Source organism: Pocillopora damicornis, chromosome 5, assembly GCF_964200805.1.
Source record: "Pocillopora damicornis chromosome 5, jaPocDami1.2, whole genome shotgun sequence".
Classification (NCBI taxonomy): Eukaryota; Metazoa; Cnidaria; class Anthozoa; order Scleractinia; family Pocilloporidae; genus Pocillopora; species Pocillopora damicornis.
In genome coordinates, this window is record NC_142674.1 from 4,287,133 (window position 1) to 4,311,627 (window position 24,495).

Below are 24,495 nucleotides of genomic sequence, written 5' to 3' on the forward strand. Positions count from 1 at the left end.
ACGTTGGTGCAAATTTTGTAAGGGCTGAAATAAGTATCGTAATTCGGATCCTAGGTATTAGGAAGGTTTCTTTATGACAGTCTCATCGCCAATTCAACGCGTGTTTTAGTTTAAAAACTAGGCATTTTTATTTCCAGACTTAACCTAAATATTTCTAGTTTTTCGGATGTGTTTTGAAAGTATGAGATTATATCGATGAGGATCAAGTAGTGAAAAGGCTCGTTTTTTGAGATGTGCCATGATGCTACCTAATAACGGTCCTAACTGTTGCAGAGTGTTGCAACGTGGTTTCTTACATGTGATAGCGATTTGTGTTTTGATGTAGAATATCTCCGAAATGTGAAGTGTTGATGCCGAAACCGTTCAAATCTTTAACGTTTAAGGATTTCAATAAAATCGCGACAAATTTCTCCTTCCGCCAAACTAATCAGTGAGCGAATTAACGATGTGAACTACTTCCCATGAGGAATACTGCGGATTTCTACTGCCGTGAGTTTTGTATGCGTTATGGCTGAAAATTTGCTACAGGGTCTGCAATCGGCCGCAAATTCCACATCACAAGCTGAGGTAAGTATTTTGACTCTCCATGCTAAATCTTTGGTGGCAATTTTCCAAAAAGCCGTCAAAATTACATTTTTTTAACACAAAGATATCATTCGGTGCAATAAATGTCCGCATACTATACGAGCTTCGTTTATTCTAGAGAAATTATTTCAATCTAGTTTGTTCAAAACCTTGCTCCCTATTTTTTTCTAGGCCCTGCAATACTTTGAACAGCTGAAAAATTCTGAAGATGGATGGAAACTTTGCGGTGATGCTTTGGTTCGAAATCTTTATAGGTATGCGGTCTTTAAATTACAATTTGTAATGAACTTGCCAGTCGTTTCTAATCTCCATTTTAAACAGTTCACTTTTTGAAATATCAAAACTTTCGGTTTTATTTACCCAAAACAAAGAAGGAAATTTTTGGCGGCTAAAATTAATCGTATTGTAATACCTCATTTCAAAAAATAATATTGTGAAAAAAAAATGAGTCTTTCGTTGAAGCTGGAGTTCGTACTTGTACATTGGTAGTAGGGGAAGGGGCGGGGAAGGTCAGTTGGGGCTTTGCAACTTCTGGATTATCCCTTTAACCCCTAAGAGTGATTTAAATGTAATTTCTCCTAACAACATCACCTGTGAATCAAACATAAAGGGCATGAGAATAAAGGAGATTTTCACCAACTAAAGAAGCTCTTGATTTTTTAACAAATTCTCCTTATCAGAACCTTAGGAAATGTCTAGGGAGTAGAATGGAGAATATGCATATTGATGCTAGGGAGTAACAGATTAATCAAAGCTATAACAAAATTTAAAATGTGATCGGTTATCACCAGCCTGATTTGAGGGTTGATTGGACACTGTGCATGTAATGCTTGTGATTGGACAGTGTGCGCATCATGCCTGTGTAATTTATAGTGGTAAGAGGACCCAGTGGAGTTCAATTTGGTCTGTAATCATATGAGTGATTAATAGAATTGGACAACAAGAAGTCCTGTTCCCAATTAATCATAACTATTTCAATTTCTTTAAAAACAAATACCTAAAACAAATATCTCCAGTGGAGACAATGTCTTTTGTTATAAATTCCTCCATTATGGAAATTCCCCAGTTTTTCTTTGGGTAAGTGGTTGTTGCTATGGTTAATTTGATCATTTCTCTGATTGGTGGATTAGCCAAGTAGACTAAGTATGATTGGTTACTTGAACTGTTTGATTACAGCCAACTGTCCAATCACAACTATTCAGTATGATTTAGTGAAAAATGAAGCTGCAATTGCACCAATAATGTTTGAGGAATTTGTAAAGGTTGTGACTAGACTAGATACATATTATGCATGTACTTTTGTCATGCAATTTACTGAGTTAATTGTTTTTTTTTCTTCCTTTTCTCATGAAAAAATAGAAGCAATGGCTAGGTTTTTTTCTTGAATTTTATCATACATGTAGTTTTGGTCAACCCTATAATTCCCAAGATCTGATTGTCAATTCACCCCTCTGGCTGCTATACATTTCCTTGTCAATTAGTTAAAAGAATTTGGTGTTAAATCAAGATAACAACTTCTACCTGATAAGTTTAAGTATTCTCATTACCTGTTTGTGGGATAATGCAGGGATATCATAAGGAGAAGTTACATGTTAATCACTTCTGGAGTTAAAGTAGTGAATTATCAGGAGACAAAGTGGCCTTATAGTCAGAGCACTGGACTCTGGGTCAAGAGGTCTGGGTCAAGAGGTCTGGGTCAAGAGGTCTGGGTCAATAGGTCTGGGTCAAAACCTGGGGGGTCAATGTGTTGTGTTCTCTCACAATACCCCTCTCCATCCAGGAGTATAAAAAGGTATCGGAAAATTGTCAGGGAAGCCTGATGAAATGCTGGGAAGGTAACCTTGGGATGGACTAGCATCCCATCCAGGGGAAAGTAGTAATACTCCTAGTGGCTTCATGCTATGTGGAAACCAGAATAATCTCTGACTGGATGAACCAATAGGCTTGAGTACAAACTTTACCTTTATTGATTTACTGGTATTGCCTTGTTATATTCTCTCAATAATGCAGCACCACAGTTTCTTTAGAAGCTTGCCCCCTTGTATGACCAGTATAAATGCCATGCGTTTTGTTATCAGTTATCTACCTGATAGCGATTTATCTGTTGGATAGTGTTATCCGACCTCTATAGGCTGGACCCTGATATTTGTTTGCCTCTTACTTGTGATCATGAGTGCTGAAATGATGTTGAAGATGAAAATTTTTTTTTCAGTGATGAAACTGTGAAGTTCTTCTGCTTCCAAGTTTTGGAGCATTATATTAAAACAAGGTATGAGTTAGCACTGGTGATCTGGTTTGATCCAATACCAAATTCTCAGAACAAAATTTATAATGAGTGTGTGGTAGACACTAAAGAGAATTTTCATTAAGATATTATGAGTGAAAGGGTTGAATGAATGGCAACATGCAGCTCTCATAATCTGGGGAAATTTGCTCCTAGTCCATCAGTTTTTAACTTCAAATTATTGACTGATGTAATGCTGAAGTTAAAAAAAAACTTTTTGCTTACAATCCTGTCACCTTCTCTTCAAAGACATGCAACAGCCTCACCACTAAATCAGTGTACAGCAAGAAATATTCTTTTAACATGGCTTAAAAATCAGGTATTTGTTTTTTCTTGCAATATCTAAGTAATCACAGTAAGGATTTGATTTAGTGCCTGGGGCACTTTTTACTCGTTTTAACTCTGGGATCAAGAAAGCTGACTTGAAGCACTTATCTGGGACGGGGTGTTTATTTCTTGTTTGAGAAACAGCAGATGTGCTAAATGTTTATCTAAGAGGGATCAATGGCAAAAACTGTAAAAGGAACTAATAATTATACCCTGAATATTTGCATAATAATAGTAGGGAATGTACTCTAGCAGTGCCGTCACTGAAACAGAATAAAGATACCTATCAGAATGTGGGAGCTTCAGCAACAGGGGGGGGCTTATTAGAATAGGGGTGCTTATCTAAAGGAGGGGCTTCTTAGAGAGGGGGCACTTATTGGAACCAGGGTGTTAAGTCAAATCTTTAAAGTAATCAGTAATGCAGCTTTATAAAGGGAGATAGGGTGGCCAAGAGGCTTTTACAGTGAACTTCAAATTGTGTTGTGTTCATGGTAATTGTGATAGGACTTACAATGTAGTAGTTCGATCACAGACAGAATTAGACAACAAAAATTCTCTTATCATGTATATGTACATCCTAACATTAGTATCGATATTCTCTATGCTCGTTTCTATAGATTTCCTTTGTTATTGACGAGGAGAATTTGTCTATGACAATCAAAGCTTGTTAGCTTTGTGATCATTTCTTCCATTCTCTTGATCTTGAATGATGTAGCAGTTTTACTGTAAGGAGAAATAAGAAGCTGGTCACTCTTAGCGTTTAAAGGGTTAAGAACTGAGCTTATACTTGTGTTTTTACATATCAGTGTTGTAGTAAAACAGATGATCAAAACTTTTTGAAGAACAAGGCTGCTCAAGTGTTCAGTTTAATCTTTGTCTGTGACTATCCTGAAGGGGTAAGTAATTGAATAATAATTATAAGTACTTACTGACTGAGTGGGAAGGCTAGAAAGGAGAATATTTGGCTCAATATTATGACGTATGGACTGCATGCAGCAAGGTACATGTGTCATGAACAAGAGCCAAGTATTTTCCCATCCGGCCCCGACCCAACTCGGTCAATAAGCATTGTATCATATAACCACTAGCCTATCAGCTTTTGCTATTGTTTCCTATGGGATTGCATGCATGGGGCTGTATGGGTCATGTGATAATTGACATTTACCAATGTCTGGTATTGTTAATTTGGATTTCTGAAATGCAACTTTGTGTCAAGCATGACTAAAGTGTGATTCTTGCACACCAGCTTTGCCAGGATGGTAGTTATGTTGACAAAATTCTATATACATAGGGCTCTCAAGTTGATTTGCTGTTGAAGAGATTTTCAACTGCATAGCCTTCAAGTGTGTGGCCGAGGGTGCTACCTTTTCCAGGGTGAAGGGGAATATGGGAGCGTACTCCTCCAAAAAATTGTTAAAAAAATCACATAGCTAAGACATGTATTCCTTTATTCTGAGTGTTATTCTTTATTCATGCAGTCAACATGTCAGCATGATAGCATAAGACTGCATTCATTTGCGAGAACCTGGTGCTTACTGCATGAGGCTTGATAGCTCTCCACAATTACTCCATGCACAATTGAAAATTACTCAATTGGCAAGTTTTGCCTTTTACAGGTTCCTGGTATATTGCTGCATCAAAGTCCTTCCTAATCTAATCTTCACACTTGCAATTTTTAATTTCTTTCAGTGGCCAACATTTTTCTCAGACCTTCTTCAGTGCTTGCAGTTTGGTGCCAAAGCAGTTGACATGTATCTGAGGATTTTGAAAGCCATTGACGAGGAAGTAGTAGACAGAGATGTAACAAGAAATCAGCAGGTGTGTGTGTGTCTAAATTGAATGATAATCAGCTCAAATTCAAATATAAATGCTTTTTTTCTCTTTTTTCATTTTCGTTCTTTTTTATAGGAGGCAGACAGAAACATGAAGATCAAAGATGCTATCAGAGAGACTTGTATCACTAATCTTGTGGACTCTTGGTATCAAATCTTGGTATGTTTTCTGTTTTGTATAACATGACATGACATCTCAACAGAACAGTGGAAGAAAAGTAGTTAATAATTTATTTAATATCCAAAAAATGGTTCTACAGCTAGCACAGTATAACCTTAACATTCAGCCAAAACTAATCTAATCTTACTATTCTTAAGCAGAATACCTACGAGAACAGTTTATCATCAGTTATGTGCCTGTGCTTGGATGTTATTGGAGCTTACATTGAATGGATTGATATTGGCCTGATAGCAAATGATAGATTTATAAGGTGAGAACAGTCATTCGGGTCTGCTTGATCACAAAGTGTAATCAGTCCCCTCTCCTTTTCCATTAACTTTTATATCCTAACATCAGTATGCATATTCTCGATACTCTTCTCGATACATTTCCTAAGATGTTGACAAGGAGAGTTTGTCAACGTCTTAAAATTACGAGCTTCCTTAGTTGGTGATCATTTCCTTTATTCTTGCTGCTTAAATGTTTGATTTTGATGTGATGATGTAAGGAGAAATTAGATGCTAGTCACTATTGGTGGTCAAAGAGTTAACACCAACTGATGTGGTGGTTATGCACATCCAGTATTATTAACAAGGGAGGTGTTCATAGGAAAGTTAGATCAATCCTCTTATTGTTTGTAACATCTCTGGTGACCAGCATGCTGAATTTTTTACAAGGAGCTCTTTGTGTGACTCTTGGCCAGCTGGTAGTTTGCTCTGTTCTTGGATGAGTCATGTAACTTCCTCCTCCTCCCCCCCCCCCCCCCCCCTCTCCACCAGGAGGTAGCCCTCCTAGCTGTGACAGTTTAAGTCGTGAGGTGTGGCAAGTTGCCAATATGACATCCTGTGTTCAAGTTCATGTAGCAAACTGTATGATTTTATTACTTAGTTTAATTTTTTTCTCTTGGGGATATTGTAAGTGAAGTAATCATTTATTTCATGTACAAGTTGTATAGTATTAACAATGGGTTGTCAATGGGTTGTCATTTTCTCTGATACAAAAGATTGTGACCAATGCAAATCAAATCAAATCATGCTTTTATTATAATTTATAAAGGAAACATCAGAGGTTGTCTCTAAGGAGGACTATCCCACATAAAATATAATGTAAAATATAAAACAGTGTTAAAATGTAAGAATTATTAAGAATTGGCTAAAAATTTTGACCTTTAAACCAAATGATACTTAAATCCTGCACAATTTGTGGTGACTATGTTGTATTGTAAGGTCATGAAATGGCTATGAGTGTGAAGCCTTGAGAGCTATGAAATGGGTATTAGCATTTTTTAGGGTAACTTGATATAGACAATGAACCGCTATTTGATTGAAAGAGATGTCCATCCAGTGTGTATCTTTTTAAATGATATAATTATTGAATTTTGTTTCTACTGTATTGTTATTTCCTAGTGCCCTTCTTAGATACATGTCAGTGGAAGTCCTCCGTGAGAGTGCTTGTGATTGTATCCACGAGATCATCATGAAGGGAATGGAGCCAGTTGCCAAGCGGGAACTCATAGAGTCTCTTGTCAGTGTTTTAGAAAAAAGTGGAGTCCTTCAGCCGCAAGAGGTACTCTGCTAAAATTTTATGGTATTATTTATCAGTAATTCACTGAAGTGTTAAGTCTTCCAAGTCTTTTATCAAATGACCCTTGGGGAAAATTGTGTGTTGTTGCTAGAGAATTCTTAGTCATCTGTTGCCTCATTGACACCCTAAGAATTCCTAACATCCTTTGTAAAGAGTGTTCTGTTTATGTTTCAGGATGAAGATGCTGATTTTTTAGCTAAAGTGTCAAAATTGATTAATGCTGTTGGAACACAACTTCTTAACAGCTACAGCAAGTAAGAAACAACTGTCTAAAAGCAGAGCTGGACAACATCATTAGGTGTTCTTCTTTTCTTTCTTCTCTCTCCTGATGTTATTCTATTTTCTCCTCTCTCTTCACTCTCGTCTTTCTGACCTATGAACCATTAACTTTTACTAATCACTTGTAAAAGTTTTTTGGTTCTCCTACTATTTGTCAGTTTTCTGCTTTGTGTTTGGCTTTTTTTCTCTCATGTGTCTCACTTTTCAGCTGTAGTTCACATTTATACTACCATACTTCTACAGAGCTCAGTGCCACAAGTTACCAACTTTTGTTTTTGTAAACTGGTGTGACTTTGCTTTTAAGAGCCCCTTAAAAAAGTTGGGCCCCCCAGATTTACAAGACAAGAGCCTTCAAGCATTTCCCTCTTCATGATCTCTGTTCTGTAGTTTACATTCAGGTAATTTTTTTGTAATTATGGAGGGTTTACTTCTTGTTCAGGCTTACAAAGTCTGGTGATACAGAATCTGCAGCCAAGTGCCTCTATGCTGCTGAGAAAAAGATGCAATACCTGTTTAGGTAAGTGACTGTTGCAGTGCTGCTTGTCATTCCTCTAGGAATGTCATTAAATTTGGTAAACTAATGTACTGTATAATGTGTTTTATTACTCCACCATTACACCACCTGATTTCAACATATTAGGGCATAGGAATGCTCAAAATATACCACAGTATTACACTGTAGAACAGAGCAAAAATCCTGATGGAAAGCGGAAAAATAAAAAGAGGCCTTGCTAAACCATGCCAACTTCAGTTCTACTCCAGTAGCTCAGAATAAAAGGCTGCACAACTCGCAAAACAAATGTGCATATTATAACATTTATGAAAGAGCAGCAAAAACATCAGTTTATGTGTTGCCTTCATGTTGCCTCAGGATTTTGTCAGTCATCTCTGATGGTTCACAAATACTTTTTCGTACTCCATGGCATCAAGGTTCTCTGAAAAATTCAAGTCTTCATTTAATTTCTTAAATGAAACAGATGTGGTATTATTGTCAGTCTTCAGTCTTTCCATTTCTTTTGCTGTATAATATCAGTTGTTTCTTTGCAGATTTCTTAGTCATGATGATGATGATGTGTCCCAGAATGTGTCTGGTTTTGGATATACTTACTTGACTGTGTTGAAACAGGTAATTTGACTGGAAACATTGGAGGGCCTGTTTGCAGGCTAGCCTTTCCTTAATGGAGTGGAGTCACAACCACCCAAGTAACTTACACACATCTTTGATGCTTGTTTCCTCATCAGAACATGCAGCATGCACTTTGCAGTGTGACATTTTAAATGTAAATCAGCAGGATCAGTTTCAGCATGCAGATATGAATTAAATAAAATTCAAAGATTGAAAATAAAGAGATCAGGCACCATCAGTTGTAAGTTGGTGGATACTGCTCGATTTTGGTCAATCAATGACCATTCAAGAAAGTTGATGACAATGATCATTATTCCAAAGCTGTTCATAATGACTTTAAATTTCTTTCAGATTGAAAATCCAAGTGAACAACAGAAAGAAAACTTAAGGGTAAGACTGAAGCTCTTCAAATTTGATTTTCAAGATTTTTATAAGGTGAAATGCAGATACTTGTTGGTTGATAATGATTTTAGTAGTGAACAATGAATGAACTTGATTTAACTTAGAGCATTATAGTGGAACCATGCTAACTCAAACCCCTGGGTAACAAGCAGAGGGTCAGATTTCCATTGACCCATTATTTCTGTCATTTACCATCAGCTAACTCAAACCCCTGCTGACTCAAACCATTTTTTTTTCCCCTGGGAGTTTGAGTTGGCAGCTTCTACCATATATTGAGAGTGGGAAGGCAAATGCAAGAAAATGCATGTACACTTTCAGTTGATTGTTTCCTCCAAGCCTTACTTTCAAGGAAACTTTTTGCAAGTAATACTGTAAGTCTGATTGGTTTTTTTTTTTGTGGAATATTTTTAGGGAATTTTGCATGTCATTATCAACAAGATGAAGTATGATGAATCGTACAACTTTGATCATGAGGTAAAGGTCTTCATACAATTTTATTAAATGTGTAAATGTGAGGCTCAAATGTACATCACCAGATATTTTTCCAAAATTCTTTCATTATGAAGACGACGACTATTGCATCTTTCAGGGTGAAGATGAGGTGATGTTCATGGAATATAGAAAGGAAATGAAGATCTTATTTGACAATATTGCTCAGCTGGTATGTTAGTGCGACAGTATTATTTGAAGTAGTACTCACAGAATTTAAACTTGGAGGATTAATTTTTAAATATTTATTTGTTTGTATGTCTTTCAGAACCCTAATCTCGTGCTGGTCTCAGTTCACAATATTTTGAATTCAACGTTTGGGTAAGATTAACCCATTAATCTCTTAGAGTGGCTCACACAATTATTTCTCCTGACAGTTCTACACCCAAGAGCATCAAATTTGTGGTCATAAGAAGTGTGGAAACAACTACCAACTTAAGTTGCTCTTGATTGGTAAACAAATTCCGCTCTCAATAACCACAGGAAATGTGCTGTATAGGAAACATTATGGAGAATAAAACACACTATTGTTGGGGTGTAAAGTCCAGATCAAATTTGTAATTCTCCTTACCCTCAACCATACAATTCTTGTAATGTTAGTTCAGAGAATTTAGTATTGGATCAACTAATTATTCCTAAATTGGTATTTTTCTTTATTCTCATCCCTTATCTGGTTGATATTGTATTGATATTGTTAGGAGAAATTTTGCCTTGGTCACTCATGGGAGTTAAAGGGTTAAGGAAGTTCAATTCTAGGTACAGAGGTGGCTGAAATAAGACTGGCTATCTTAAACTTACAGTTTTTTTTTCAGCAGGCAATTAGATGCAGCCAAGTTTATGGATGTGGAGATAGCTGTGCGGGTTCTTTACATGGTTGGAGAAGCAATGTCGGTAAGGAGGCTCTTCTAGTTTGATCTGAAATACTTTCTGCTTTGTTATTGTTAATATTTTTGCTACAGATAGTAAAAAGGCTAGAGAGGGTGAGGTACAGATGTTACAAAATGTTTGTAGACCACATTTTGGGTAATTATTTTTTTATCAACAGACCCAACAATTGTACTCTGATGCCTCAAAGTTTTCAGCGCTTCAGCAAATGATGAGTTTGGTAGGTTATTTTTTTCTTGCGGCAGTGCATGGACTGGACAGTTAGGTGGACAGACAGATGGATGACAGGGTAATTTAGACAGGGTGATTGACTGACTGACTGACTGACTGACTTGCATTGAGTTTCTGACCACCTGAGTGACTGAATAGTGAGTAAGTGGATTAATAAACAGACTGACAGACACACTTACTGACTCACTCACTTCTTGAGGAACTGACTGTTCGACTAAGAACCAGACTTACAGACAGCCAGAATGAGTGAATGACAAGTGATTGACTGCCTGGTTGGTTGGCTGAAAAACAGAAGCAAGAGGATAAAATACGTGTTATTACAGCCTTAAATGGTTTGATTAGGTTTGACTCACTGATTGATCGATCATTTCTTCTAACAGTTGGTGACCAGTAATGTGTCTTACTACAACCACTCCTCGGTGGCTCAAATGGTAACATTTTTTTTTTTAATTTTTGTACGTTTTCAATCTTGATAGGCATGAATATAATCTTTTTAATTTAACAAATTGTTTTCCATTCCCTTTCAGTTCTTTGAGACAGTTGTCAGGTATGACAGATTTTTCAGCATCCAAAGTCAACACATTCCAGCAGTACTGGTGAGAGTTTTGGATTGAACTTGATTTTACAATGAAGAAATGTAAAATGGTTTCCGTGTTTACATAGCCTGATGTAAACACGCGGGAGGTTGGGAGAACACGAGATAAGTGTAGGAAACCACGACGCGAAGCAGAGTGGTTTCCAGCTTATCTACTATTTGAATTATTTTATAAAGCCATCTTTTAAAGTTTTCTTTGACAATCCTTCAGAGTCATTTTCAATTTAGTGTCAAAACTGTTCAAGGATTTGGATGTACACAACCTTCTAGACCAGTCAGATTCAAACAAAAATAGATATTGATTTGGTCACTTGAACTCCAATGAGGCTTTTTTTTTATCTGCCCACTTTGATTGCTCATTTGCACATCTTTGATATTTTCCTTGTTCACATTGCTCATTGTTATTTCGATGGTTTTGGTTTAATGTCACTCAAGCAAAAAGTGTTTTACAGACATAGACATAGCAGTTCCCCTCCCCCTCGCGATCTCTACATGTACTTCAAAGAGACAGTTGTGGTTATAACTCCCTGTCAAGTACGCACTGTATCTGTGTATCTGTGTGGTCTCCTCTAGGTTTGCCTGTTAGGCTTGAATTGATTGTAAATGATGATTTATCTAGACTCTTGTCCTTCGAAGAAATGTACTTTTTGCTGTAATAACAAGAGTTTAAAACTTTTTGTGTCCTAGATTGCTTTCCTCGATGAGAGAGGACTCCGGAATCCAAACTGCACTGTTAGGAGCCGATGTTCCTATCTGTTTTCAAGGTTTATCAAGTCTCACAAGTAAGTTTCATTGTGGAGATTTGCCAAGAGTTATCTGTTAAATAATTTTGCTGTCAAGATAATGTATGGATATTATAGGGAGAAGGTACATGTTGCTCACTTCTGGGATTTAAAATTTTGAGCGTTGTGTTCTGTAAATGTACACAACTTTCCTCGCAATATCTGCAACAGACATAATCACAAGTATTCGCTGACTTTGTTAATTAGCCTGGGCAAGGATAATCTTGTAACAGTAAACTCTCTTGTACTAATTTACTTGCTTGTTTCAGGGGAATCATGGTGAACTATGCTCATGATGTTTTAAAGAGACTACAGGGACTTCTTGTCATATCCGCAGTGAGTATAAGCAAAACTATTTTACCGCTACCTTGTCATACTCTGTGAGGGAGACGCGATAGGCTTACCGTGGTTACCGCTGGACTGTGGGCTCAAAAAGTCCGCGTTCGATACTTGGCCGGGTCTGTGTGTTGTGTTCTTGAGCAAAGCACTAAACTTTCACTGTACTTCACTCCACCCAGGAGTATAAATGGGTACCGGTAAATTATCAGGGAAGCCTGATGAAATTCTTGAGGGTAACTGTGCAATGGACAGGTATCGCATCCAGAGGAGAGTAGCAATACTCCTAGTCGCTTCATGCCATGGAGATCAGGATAAGTTGTGGATGGACCAGTTAGCTCGAGCACAGAGTAAACCTACCTTCCTATTCCTCCATAACGTTTGATAACCCGGAACCTACAAGTACATATTAAGCTGGTATTTGAAATTGGGTTTCTTCTTGGGAGAAACAAACGCTTAAGGTTGACTATAAGTTGATCAGTCTTCACAGTTCACACAATCCAAGGTCTCTCCGTTCTTATTCTTTATTGTGATTTTCCTTTCTTTTGAAGGACAATGGTTACCAGCAGCTTCTATCTGCAGATGATCGGGTATTAAAATTTCTTTTTTTTGAATGAAATCAATCCTTATATTTATTTGGTCCGTTATTGAAATATTGTCACGAGTTGTTCTAATCCTTCCACTCTCAGAGGTGATCAGCATGGAATTTCTCCTTACAATATCAATACATTTTCAACCAGACATAGATAACAAAAAAAAAAGAAATGTAACAACGAGGAAACAGTGCATGATTAAATGCTAGATTCTCAGACCAAGAATTATAAAAAATGTATGGCGGTCAGTGAGGGGAAGTTGGTATTTAGATCTTGGCAGTGAGGAGGTTAATGGCGGTGGCTTATTGACGCAATCGTTGATCACTTGTTTTTGAAAGTGTTTAAGATCCAAATTTTTTTTTTGTGAATTATTTTCTTGTAGTTGTTCCTTTATGAGAGCGCAGGTATTCTCATTGTTGCTAGTGGAGCAGTACAAGAGGTAAGAAATTTGGGAATAAATAAATAGTAGCTGGGAATGCCTCAAACCTATGATTGGTAGAGTTCAGAGCACTTTCCTTTGCCTTTGCCTTTACCCAAAACTTGAAGATCTATTTGGTCCTAGTAATCCGCCTGATACAGATAGAACAGGGTTAGATTTAAGACTTGGCACAAAATTCAGTTGCTGCTCAAGAAAAGCGGCCAATTGAACCTTTAACCCTTAAGAGTGATTAGCCTCTAATTTATCCTCGCAATATCACCCCTGAATCAAACATTGGGGTGACAAGAATAAAAGAAAGGTCACTTACTAGAGAAGCTCTTTGTTGTGGAACAAATTCCCCTTCTTAGCGCCTTAGGAAATGTATAGAGAACAGTATGGAGTAAAGGGTTAACGCCTAAGAGTGACCCTACTACAGTGTTCTCATTTTCAGGCGGTAACCAGTAACATTTACCGCCTGTAGTATCTCTTATTACCGTTTAAAATTGCTTGGAATTCTTGAAATTCAATTGGTGAAAGGATTTCTTTACCGGTTTGAAAATGTACTTTACCTGTCATGCTTAAAATAAAGGAGAACACTGTGACCCTTATCCTAATTTCTCCTTACAATATTAACCCTTTACACCCTAACGTCAGTACGCATATTCTCCATACTGTTCTATATACATTTCCTAAGATGCTGATAAGGAGAATTTGTTTAGCAATCAAGAGTTTCTTTAGTTGGTGATCATTTCCTTTATTCTCATGACCTTAGAAGCGTGATTCAGGGGTGATATTGTAATGAGAAATTAGATGCCAGTCACTCTTAGGGGCCAAAGGGTTAAGATCACTAGAATGAGGGAAATAATCACCAACTTAAGAAGCTCTTTGTCAGGTTGTAAAATAAATTTTCCTTCTCAGTATCTTAAGAAATTTTTAGAGAACAGTATGGAGAATAAGAAAACCGATGTTAGGATGTACAGTTGTAAAGGGTTAAGCTGGGGAGCTTCAAATGGCGGTATGCAAGTGTTCCTATGCACATGGCCAAAAAAAATTATTTTATACGCAATGCCCGTTTACACAACGGAGAATACAAAAATCCTCTATTTTTAGATCAAAATGTTTGATCTCATACCCAGCTTCAGACTGAATATAAAAATCGTACCAACACCTTTTGGTGTAATTCTTAGCTCTATTTGTCATACGATAAAGAAATTTCCATAGAATTGCAGGGAAGCTACTGCACTTGCAAGGGTCTCGTTTGTTATCTACGACTCGTAAGCGACGAAGTTAACTTCATAATTTTTCTTTATCTTTTCATTTTCAGAAGCAGCTGATGTACATGAAGGACTTACTGTCCCCTATCATCGAAAAGTTTGATTCAGTTGTTAGCAAGGTAACGATACTTGCATAGTGAAACCCCTCGACCAATCAGAGCGAGGGAAAATCTCATAAAGAGCCAATGAGAACTCAGAGTAAGAACAAGCCTACTGCCTAAAGCGCGGGAAAACGCAGATTTTCTGTTGTTTTTTTATCTGCAATCCCGGATGACCTTTGACACTCAAGTGGAGATTGCCATCATGTGACTTTTTTCAGTTAGCTATTGCTGTAAATCATTATTTATGGTATTTTTATTTCATTTCAGCTAATGTCGGAGACCAATGATGCCTCTTCCCTGGTGTTTGCCCAGCAGCTCTATCATCTTGTTGCTTATGCAAGGTAACTCGGGATTTTACAAGATTTTGTGTCACAAAATGGACAAAACTTTGCTTTCTCTATGATATTTCTTATCTTCGTGGACGTTATTGGATTGTTGAGCTAGAGCCGCCTAGGGATTTAAGAAAATACTTGATTATGTGACGAAATTTTTATTGAGTATCGAAAGCGTCCTAGATTCCTTTGGGTTTACTAAACAACGTGGGATTTGTGGTAGCCTGAGATTGACACCTTTTTTGCGTTTTTTCCGAAAAGCGGAAGAAATCAAAATTAGAAGGAGAGCGCTATGGGGAGTTTAGCGCCAGGGAAAGGAGTGTGGGGGGGGGGGGGAGGGAAGGGGAGAGCAAAAAAATTACATTTCAGTCACTTCTTTCGAGCCCCCCTCTTCGCGCTTGCTTCGCCACTCATCCTGTCCTTGCGCTCATCTCTGTTCGTCAATGGAACGGAAAAATGCCGCCTATTCCTAAGGCTAGCTACATGATCCGTTTCCAACCTAGCTTGCAAATAGGCGTAATTTTTGTTTTTGCCTTTTTCTGTCGAACGGAGGCAAGGCGTAGTGCGAATCTTGTGCTCCTCCCCTCGCGCTGGACTTACACTTTGCGCTCGCCTCGCGTTTGCCTCCATTCGCCCCAACGAATCAGATGAAAACGCAAAACCAAACACGGCTTAAACAGTCGCATTTTGCTGTATTCACGACGGTTTTGCTTGTTCTTACTTCAAGTTCTCGTTTGCTCTTTATAATAATTTTCTTTATTCTGATCGGCCATCATTATATCGTTGATCCTGATTTTAGGACACTCACTAGGAAAACGACCTGATAAGCTTCTGCTTTCTTTTATTTCAGTCGAGCCAGTAAAGCTTTCCCCAACCAGCAAGCCCTAAAAGAAAGTGGCTGTGCACCATGTTTTACAGAGGTAACGTTAACCCTTTACACCCTAACATCAGTATGTCTATTCTCCATACTGTTTTCTAAACATTTCTTAAGGTGTCGACAAGGAGAATTTGTTTAACAATCAAGAGCTTCTTTAGTTGGCAATCATTTCCTTTATTTTCGTGAGTTTCGTGTTGACTCAGAGGCGACATTGTATGGAGAAATTAGTCGCTGGTCCCTACCCGTTGTAGTGTGTTACCAGAACGGTTAGGAGCTGTAAATGCTCTGAAAAAAAAACCAAAAGAAAAACCCAAAAAAACGCTTCTCATCAGGGTAGACTGTTCCTGATTTATTTACATTTACATTTGCACTTCCACTTTTCAGGCTTTGCCAATTTTCCTCAAAGCGCTGCACATACCTATTCATCGAGACACCATTCACTCTGGTGTGCGGCAGTACCTCCACAGGATGATTGTTTGCCTGGGCGAGGGAGTGCTACCCTTCATCCCTGTTGCAGTTTCACATTTGCTGGAAGATTGCACGGTAAGTACCAATGGAGGCATGACGTATATACTGATGAAGAAAGCACAGGTTGGAAATGAAATATTACAATGTATTTCCCTTGGTGGGAAGCTAGTCTATGGCAGATTCTCCGCAATATTTCATCTTTCCCGTGGCTCGATGATGTTCCTTGAGATGGATTGTGTTTGTGTGTAAAGTTTCAGCTTGTACGATAAGTGTAATTACCTCAGTAAGGGGGGGTAAGGTTTTTAAGAAAACTGTAGTGCTGCGTTGGTGGGAGAGTATAACGGGGTAATTAAGTATTATCAACTAAGCTGATGATGTAAATTAGCCATCGTAAAGAGTTTAAAAGCTGAAGTTTCGAGCATTAGCCCTTCGTCAGAGCGATTGGAGGAATTGTGAGTTGTGTTTATATGCCGAAAATGGAGCTACGCTATTGGTGGGAATATGGTGACAAGAAAACAATAATAAATTAAAAGTGCTCTGTGATACCGTGGGGATTAAGAGTGCCGATTTGAAAGGTAAATTTTTGTTCTAGAGTTTTGCGGCTTTTCAGACTGCTTAAATGTAGGGAAAGGCCGCAAATTGCCATATGCTGCTTAGAACGGTTAGGGAAATTTAAGTGTGTAGAAACTGGTTTGGATGCGTCCTTGTCAGTTAGAGCTTGGTGGCGCCCGTTTCGATCCAGCCTGCTAGACACCAGACCTTCCCCTCTTCCTTCTCACTAAAGAACGAGACTCGCTTGCATGCCATATGCTGGGCTTGAACCAAAATCTGACTGCATTTAATTTTCGAAAAGCTCACAGAGAGACCAGCTCAGTACTCTCTATCTTAAGTGATTCAAAGATTTTCTTTGTTTTGTTCCAGGCGCGGGACATTCAAGAATTCATTCCGCTGATCAATCAGATCATCAGCAGATTCAAGGTACATCTCTAGAGTGTCTTCTTATGCATATTTGTAAATGAAATATCTGCCCTTCTCCGTTGCTTTCGCGATTTTCTTATCGTTTTATTTGTACGAATTTGTAATATCAATGATCAAGTCATGTGAGCTCAATATTTCTCTTTTTTTGTTTTCACGTTTCCTCCTAGACTCAAATTGGTCCCTTCCTCAGGGACGTTTTCATGGCAATTGTTAACACAATCTTCACGGTCCTTGGCAAACCAGCAGATGAAAAAGATGCGCAGGTTACGAAGGCCCCCTAAACATCTTAAATCTCAAGATCTGATAAAAAATTCTGTCATTTAATAACCACATATTTATTTGTTTGTTTGCTAGTCTGGAGAACTAGCAGTCCTATCGGAACAATGTCCCCTAATTGGTAGTTGTCTTTCGTCTCATTAGCGGTCTACTTGATAATGCATTGAAATTGTAAGGAGAGTCTATAAACTTATCTCTCCTAGGCTGAAACGAGCCATAGGATAACCCCGCTCTTTCCAGAAATAGCGCTAGGCTCAACGATCATCTCTTCCTATGCTCGAGTTGTGAAAGTGAAATGTTTTCCTTCTTCGACATCAAACCCAACTTGTTCTCTAATTTTGAGTGAGCTTATCTTGATTTGTTCTAAACGTATCTTGAGAACATGTCGATAGTCTATCACGCACTCGGTAAAGGCGTGAAAATTTTGTGTCAACGCGTTGCAGTTGCGAGTTTCATAACCGACATGCGTCCAAAACATTTCATTCTTTTCCTGTCGCAGACGTTTTAACTCCCCCTACTTTCTAAGTGCATTATGACGCCCCATTCTATTTAGCACTAACGGTAGTGTTGTTCATAATTTCTTGCAGGCTGTCAAGGAAAAGGAAACCTTGAGGCGTAGTTATTTCTTGTTTGTTGGTGCTGTGGTAACTAATGATGTGACAGTGGTCCTCACCTCTCAAAGTGAGTGACAGGTTCTCGTTTCTTCTCTCCATTCGTTTTTTTTTTTCTACACCTTTCTCCTCCAGCGTGTGCTGAACTCCAGATCAAGACTTCTGGGCTTCAACCATGGTTGAGCCATTGTGCTGTGTCCTTTAGCGAGACTCTTTGAGCTGCTTATTTACACAAAGTTTAGCCGTTTTTTAACAATCATTTTTATGAACAGTGTCCAGAAGACCGAAAGCCAACAGTAGAATGACATTTATTTGATTAAATCAACCCACTTATAGAGAATCCCTTAGGCCCACTGCCCGCATAAAACCGCAGTATGAGTGAGACTTCGTTATGTAGCCTCTCCCCACCCGAGAGTGTAAATAGGTATTAGCAAATTGTAGGGGAACCTTATTGGAGGACTGCTGGCGATGGACCACATTTCCATTGTGGAGGAGTAGTAAGCACTGTATCCCTTTAGGAAACAGAGATAAGCTAAGGTGGAAATGGACTGACCGATTCGTCAGACCTTATCCCTTTTTTGAAGATTTTACTTGTTGACGTGTCAACTATTAAAGGGTTACTGTACTGTGGTATGGTTTTTATTTTGTTCCCCCTTTTAATCTCGTGTTTGGGTCCATCTTTGTGTGGCTTACACGAAGTGTAAACCACACAATGTCGTGATCCAAGATATTTATTGGTCTTATCAACTGGCAATTGCCGCCAGGTTGTGGAAGCTGAAATAAATCCTTAGTCGATTTTTCAGTGTTTTTTTTAAGTCCCTTTTTTCCCCCTTTCTTTTCTTTTGAAAATTTACATTGTGCTATCTCCTTTTTTTTCATATCAGCTCCCCATGATTTGCACCAGGTGTTGTTGACATTGATTCAGGGAGGAGTAGAATTTCCAGATCCGGTGGTAAACACTTTTCTTTTTGTCTGATTTTAAATCTAGAATTGTGAAAAATAAACAACGTTCCGCCCGCCGCATGCAAGAAAATTTGAAAACGATGTTTACACTCTTTCAACCCAAGATGTGTTTTCTGTCCACACTGGAAAACGGATAAATGCTTTTAGTTCACGTTAAAACGATCCTTGACGAATCCTTCAGCATACAGGGGACTCGGTCCGAATGTGTTTTTAGTCTGTCTGATCTTTCTTGAAAGAGTCACCTTGTATTTTATCCATTTTCTTTCTCTATTTGGTCGTCTCGATACCAAATGGAAGCTTAAATCGCCTCCTAAGGGAAAAAGTAAAGTAATTTCTTACAAACCTTCGCCCTGCCGCCTAGCCCCTCGCATTAATGGAAGACGTTCTTTAAATGATTTCTTCTGTGTTATTATCAGGCTCAAAAGATTTCCTTCAATATTCTTCGTAAACTGGTTGAACTCTGGGGTAAGGATTTCTAATTCTGTTTTCTAAAAGTGAATTTTGTTATTTGAAGAATCACGATTAAAATTGTGTCTCGTTCACTCCTCGTAGGTGGCAGCAATGGATTGAATGGTTTCAGAGAGTTCATTTACGAAAATATTGTACCTGCAACGTTTGTGGCTCCAATGAAGTCGAACTTTGACATGAATGACGCACAGACTATTCTGGTATGTAACTATTGGCCTCCCTCGTCTTATTTTTTATTGCTCAGAGAGAGCGTTGTAACTTACCTTCCCTCTATGATAGCATACAGAGCCCTTTCCGATTAATCATTGGAAAACCAAAACCAAAGGAATCGGAAATTACCTTGAAGAACCAATGTGAAGGTAAAGTCGAAATAATCAAACCGCTAAAGCGCGGTAAAACGCGGGCGACCAAGTCGTGGTTGGTTTTAGTGTCTCCTCTGATTGGTTGACAGAGTGGCACGAGTTTTCAGGACCAATCATAGAGCGAAGTAAAGCGAAAACAAAGCAATCCAGAATTACTTTTTATACTCAATCTTAAATTGTTCTATCCCGTTGGGTCTCAATCAGCTAGAATATATGGCCTTTCTAAAACCTTCGTCATTATGAGTAGTTTCGTTTATCTAGCTATTGCGTTAGAGCGGTTCTCGTCTGAGCTTTGTTCAAACAAAACCAAAAATATTCACGACTTCTAGGCAGGTTAAAATTTCTGCTCATGGCCGTTTTGTCTTTCCAACAGGCTTTGCAGGAAATTGCTCTCACGCAGAAAATGATTTTGCAGAAACAGGTATGGCTGTTTGCAGTCAATAGATATGACTAAACATTCAATTAATTTTTAGCCGAAGGGCATCTTTGTAAATTGGTTGGGATAATTTACTGTTATATAAAAATGAAGTCATCCAGTTAAGTTGATAACTCAACTTTTATTACCTATAAACTGACGTGGGAGACACGGTCTGGGCTCGAGACCTGGACGGGTCAATGTGTTGTTTGCAAAACAATTCACCCTCACAGTGCCTCTGTCCACCTAGGAATATTCACCCGGTGAGTTGTCGGGGAAGCCTGATGAAATGCTAAGAGATAACCTTGTGATGAACTAGCATCCTATCCAGGGGGTAGGAGTTGTGATACTCCGACATTTGTTGTTGCTTCATGCGAAGGAAACCGAGATAAGTTCTGGCCGGGTGGGCCACTGGGCTCAAGTTAAGACTTTTTTCACTTTCCTATTGGCTGGATAATGTAGAAAAACTTAAGAAGAATTTGCATGTTAATCGCTAGTGAGAATACTCCTGGATTAATATCTTCTTGTTTTGTGGCTTTCAGGGAGTGGAGTTTATAGAATTCCTACAGAACAAATACCTTCCAACACTTCAGATTGCACCAGAACTCATTCAGGTAGGCGCCAGCTTACCGTGGATGGTTTATCGATCAACTCTCTTCGCCGAGTCTTCCTCATTTGTTTTCCAGGTCGAAATAAGAATTTGGAGTGTTGTTCTTCGCAGAGGGGGACGGGGAGAGAAAAAACCCTTGGAACAACATCAAATAAAACCCATATGTAACGCCAGGTCTGGAAATCAAACTGGAACGCTTTCACCATTGCGTCATCCCTCCCCCCCCCTGGGGAAATACCCTCAGACGTTTCTTTCCCCCCCCCCCCCCTTGCCCCTGGAAATAACGTCCCGAACAACCTTCGTATTGCTGGTTTTCAGTGTCACGCCATTCAAAATAGATCAAAATAAAAAATAAAAACCGTTCAATCGATTTAGTCTAGAATCTGGAAATAGAAAGAAGCTAGATATGTAAAGACTCTCGCCAAGATTCAGGTCACAGCAATTTTTCTTACGGAAGATATGAGGAGAAACGTTTTTCCCAAATTTATAGAGATTTGTATGGAGCCGCCATGCTGGTGCCCACCTAGATGGGCACCAACATGGCGGCCGGAAACCAGCAGAAACATCTGTCACTGAGTTTTGCTACAAAAGCGTGAATTTATCTCTCTAAGAACTCATAAACGTAACAATAATACTTTATTCTAATACAAGAACTGTTCAGATAGCTGAATTTCCCTAAATAAGTCACCTTTTAAACCAACATAACAGCTCTCTCGCTCGTCATGTAAAGGCCACGTCACGCAAAAGCTTAGAAATTCAAGAGTAGTCTATCACTAAACCAAGAACCCATTTGGAGTGAAAATTTGTCTGAATATTAGTTTTTAGCTGCTCTAATACATCATGAAAGTAAAATCTCAGGAGGATCAATAGTTCTGAAGTCTGAAATTTAGTGACGTCACGTGAAAACCAGCAATTTTACCTACGGACGTTACCCTTAGACATCATGCCCCCGACGTCAATCTGAACGCTACATCTGGACATTACCTTCTGGATTTTTTCCCCGGACTTAATCCTTCGGTCATTCCCCACGGACATTCCCAACGAACATTCCCCCCAACTGACTCCTTCCCTTCCCTGACGGATATTGTTAATTTGTTTGTTTGTTTGCTTGGTTTTTTTTACTGTATTCTTAGGAATATACAAGGGCTTTACAGCACGCAGACATAAAAACCTTCAAGAACTATATAAAGGTACCTTGGGGATGACTTGTTTATTTTATTCATTTATTCATTGATTTATATTTTTTTCCTTTTATTTACTTCTTTTCTCGTGTGTTTTCTGCATTTACGATTCCTCTCTGTTAAAGCCGAGACAAATAATGGTAATTGTATTGCATCTAAATGACTCTTTATCCAGGCTTAAGTTTCCCGCGCCGTTATGCTTTCCGTCACGCAACACTCGTTACGAAACGCGCTTTTATGGTTGCGTGACGAGCCAAATAGGAACGGTGCTGAATCTGCCTATTCGTGCTCCGCGATCTCCAATAATGGTGTATAGAATAGTAATAAACCTAATTCTCCCTAATCCTATCTAAATTAAATATTTAAATGCAATGGTAGTCGGCATGCTTTCAGTGCTTTGTATGATGTTTGTGGTCTACAACTGTTCATTTATTTATTGTTTTCAGGCTTTTTTCACCAACCTTCGTTCTTGACCAAGGCTAAGTCCCTTCACCACCAGACGGAGGGAACGAGTTTTGTTTAATATTAATATATGTAGTTACAGTGTGGTGGCTGTAAAAACAGAGGATAGAGTTTAACTTTAATTTTATCATAGAGATGACAGCGTCCCCGAATAAGAAAATCGAAACAGTTAGTGTTAAACACAAAATTTTACAGATCAAAGGTTGAATGATATTTACAATTTGAGCAAAGCCTAAAACGGTTCTTGAAATTATCTTGAACATACTAAACTACCTCACAAGCTATTTTTTTATTTGAAAAAGAGTCAGTATTTGGTAAACCTGTCAAAATTGCAAATCTGCTCTCTTTTAAATAGAAAATAGCACCGAATTTTCTACAAATTCTTTTATATTGGTAGCGGGGTCACCGATTTATGATGGTGTGTTTTCCTGTAAAAGTGACAGCACTTACTTCAGTCTAAAACTTTTAAACTGAGCCTTTATTTAAGGGTACCGCAATCTCGCTCAGTGAAAGGGTGTTGAACAGATCCATTGTTACGTCTAGAGGGTAAATATTATTCTGTAAAGAAACAAACAAATTACATGTATCTTCAACTGTACTCTTTTTAGAAGAACACACTAGTCAGAGAAAGGCAGTGTGCCTCTATCCCGTTCACTCCCAAGATCTGAATATTAATTTTCTGCATCGTCTGCCTTACATTTCATAAACTATTGATTCTGAGAATTTGGTGTTAAGTCAAGCATCATCCCGCTGGTGATGATTTTTCTTGCTCTCCATCACCTTTCTGCTTGACATTATGTTGATATTGCAAGGTGGAAAAGTGTCCCTTGATCGCTCCTGGGATTACAATTCTTAAATTTGAATATTATGGCTTGGAAACCAGTCAGTCTGTGCATGCATATTTAAGCGTTTGCTGGCAAATGGAGAAATTTACTTTGGGGTTCACTTGTAGGTCTCTAATCGCTATAAATTTCCTGCAGAAGTATTACTCATATTCACAAAAATGCAAATATATTCAATTTATTGCTCAAAGGCGGACAAGAAAAGTTAAATTTTTGCCGTCTGCTTTCGCTCTAACCCGGTTCTTAATAATGTTAATTTGTTATTATAAATTATTTCAAGACCTTGATTTGTTAATAGTATCCTACATGTACAGAAGAAAGAATTTCGCTTTAAATTAACCCAAAGAAGTCAACCATATTTTTTTCTTACGTTGCCTTTGTTTTTCCACTGTATTTCGTCAACCACGAACACAAACTTGTTATTCAGGCATAGACATATTTTTTTTTACGCTTTTTACGAACATTAAGTAGCGTTCATGTTTAGAGACAGGCAGAGGAACTCCAGATAAAGAAATAACAACCTTTGAAAACCGTCATGTTTTGTTATTATCTGTTCTGTCACCTTTCGTAGAATTAAGTTGGGTAAGATATCCGCTCAGCCCTTTACTTTATTATGCATACAGTCTTGGATAAAGAAAACAATGGCGAAGGTAGAACGAAACTGTGTAGAAATCTTACCATAAGTTATCTTCGTCGCTCCAAGTGGGTTACAAAATTCAGAAATAGAAATTGAGGCGCAGAGAAAAAGAACTTATTGAAATAGGCAAATTGTCGAGGAAGTCTTTGGGAAATTGGAATGTTTCCCTCGAAACCAGAATTCTAAGACCAGTTGCTCATTGATTGTAGGCTCAATACCGATCTTTTGTAACCTAATTCTTCTTCGATCTTTCTTGTCCCACATTTCCCTTAAAAGGTATATCTGTTTATATTCTTGGAAAAACCGGCGGAAGGATCGAAACTGGACTGAGTTACCTTTTTTCTCGGAACAATCAACTCTATGTCATCATCCGGCTTTTCTGATGAGTTGGAAAGGAATTTTACGACAAGTTAAGTATCTGCGTGTATCGTTTTACCTGAGGAAATGCTGAAGTGGATAAATTCTCTTTTGAAGTGTCTTCGTGTGAAAAGATGACTAATTAGATCTAGGCAACCTTTTGAAAATACTTCATGAAAACAAAGCGTTAACTTCACTTGCGGTACATAAAAATTTGGGGAATCTATGGAGCTCTCACAGATGAAATAATTGCAAGTTTGTGTGTTAGCTATAAGCGGTGAGTGACCATCAGCACATTATTTATTGTCAATGTACTGCTCTGAGAATATTTAATTTCCAAGTGTTTTTAATCATTTGGGATCAAGCAGGGACG

The 24,495-nt window shown here is 38.2% G+C and overlaps 2 protein-coding genes across 3 annotated transcripts in view; both read left to right on the plus strand.

Annotated features, from left to right (window-relative positions):
• Positions 1–19: 19 nt before the first annotated feature.
• Positions 20–23,658, plus strand: LOC113678528 (exportin-T). Of its 2 annotated transcripts, none has more exons than XM_089206209.1 (38): positions 20–567; positions 757–839; positions 2,798–2,854; positions 3,119–3,188; positions 4,003–4,092; positions 4,886–5,014; positions 5,105–5,188; positions 5,350–5,459; positions 6,595–6,754; positions 6,947–7,026; positions 7,491–7,568; positions 8,099–8,177; positions 8,529–8,567; positions 8,991–9,053; positions 9,169–9,240; positions 9,337–9,389; positions 9,881–9,959; positions 10,114–10,173; positions 10,565–10,615; positions 10,712–10,780; positions 11,467–11,561; positions 11,831–11,897; positions 12,449–12,487; positions 12,873–12,929; positions 14,233–14,301; positions 14,551–14,624; positions 15,466–15,535; positions 15,877–16,035; positions 16,882–16,938; positions 17,106–17,201; positions 17,802–17,895; positions 18,710–18,777; positions 19,205–19,253; positions 19,341–19,456; positions 19,992–20,039; positions 20,576–20,647; positions 21,777–21,833; positions 22,271–23,658. In XM_089206209.1, exons 1-38 carry the CDS (start codon positions 508–510, stop codon positions 22,295–22,297), a joined length of 2,880 nt encoding a protein of 959 aa, XP_089062335.1. In that variant the 5' UTR covers positions 20–507; the 3' UTR covers positions 22,298–23,658. The 2 variants fall into 2 exon arrangements, with proteins under 2 accessions (XP_089062335.1, XP_089062336.1); XM_089206210.1 differs by having other exon boundaries at positions 9,884–9,959.
• A 488-nt stretch (positions 23,659–24,146) lies between these two features.
• Positions 24,147–24,495, plus strand: part of LOC113678513 (serine/threonine-protein kinase TBK1) — a 29,775-nt gene continuing 29,426 nt past the window's right edge. The window contains exon 1 of the mRNA XM_089206215.1: positions 24,147–24,399. The gene's annotated coding sequence lies outside the window, so the exon portion shown is untranslated. The remainder of the gene's footprint in view (positions 24,400–24,495) is intronic.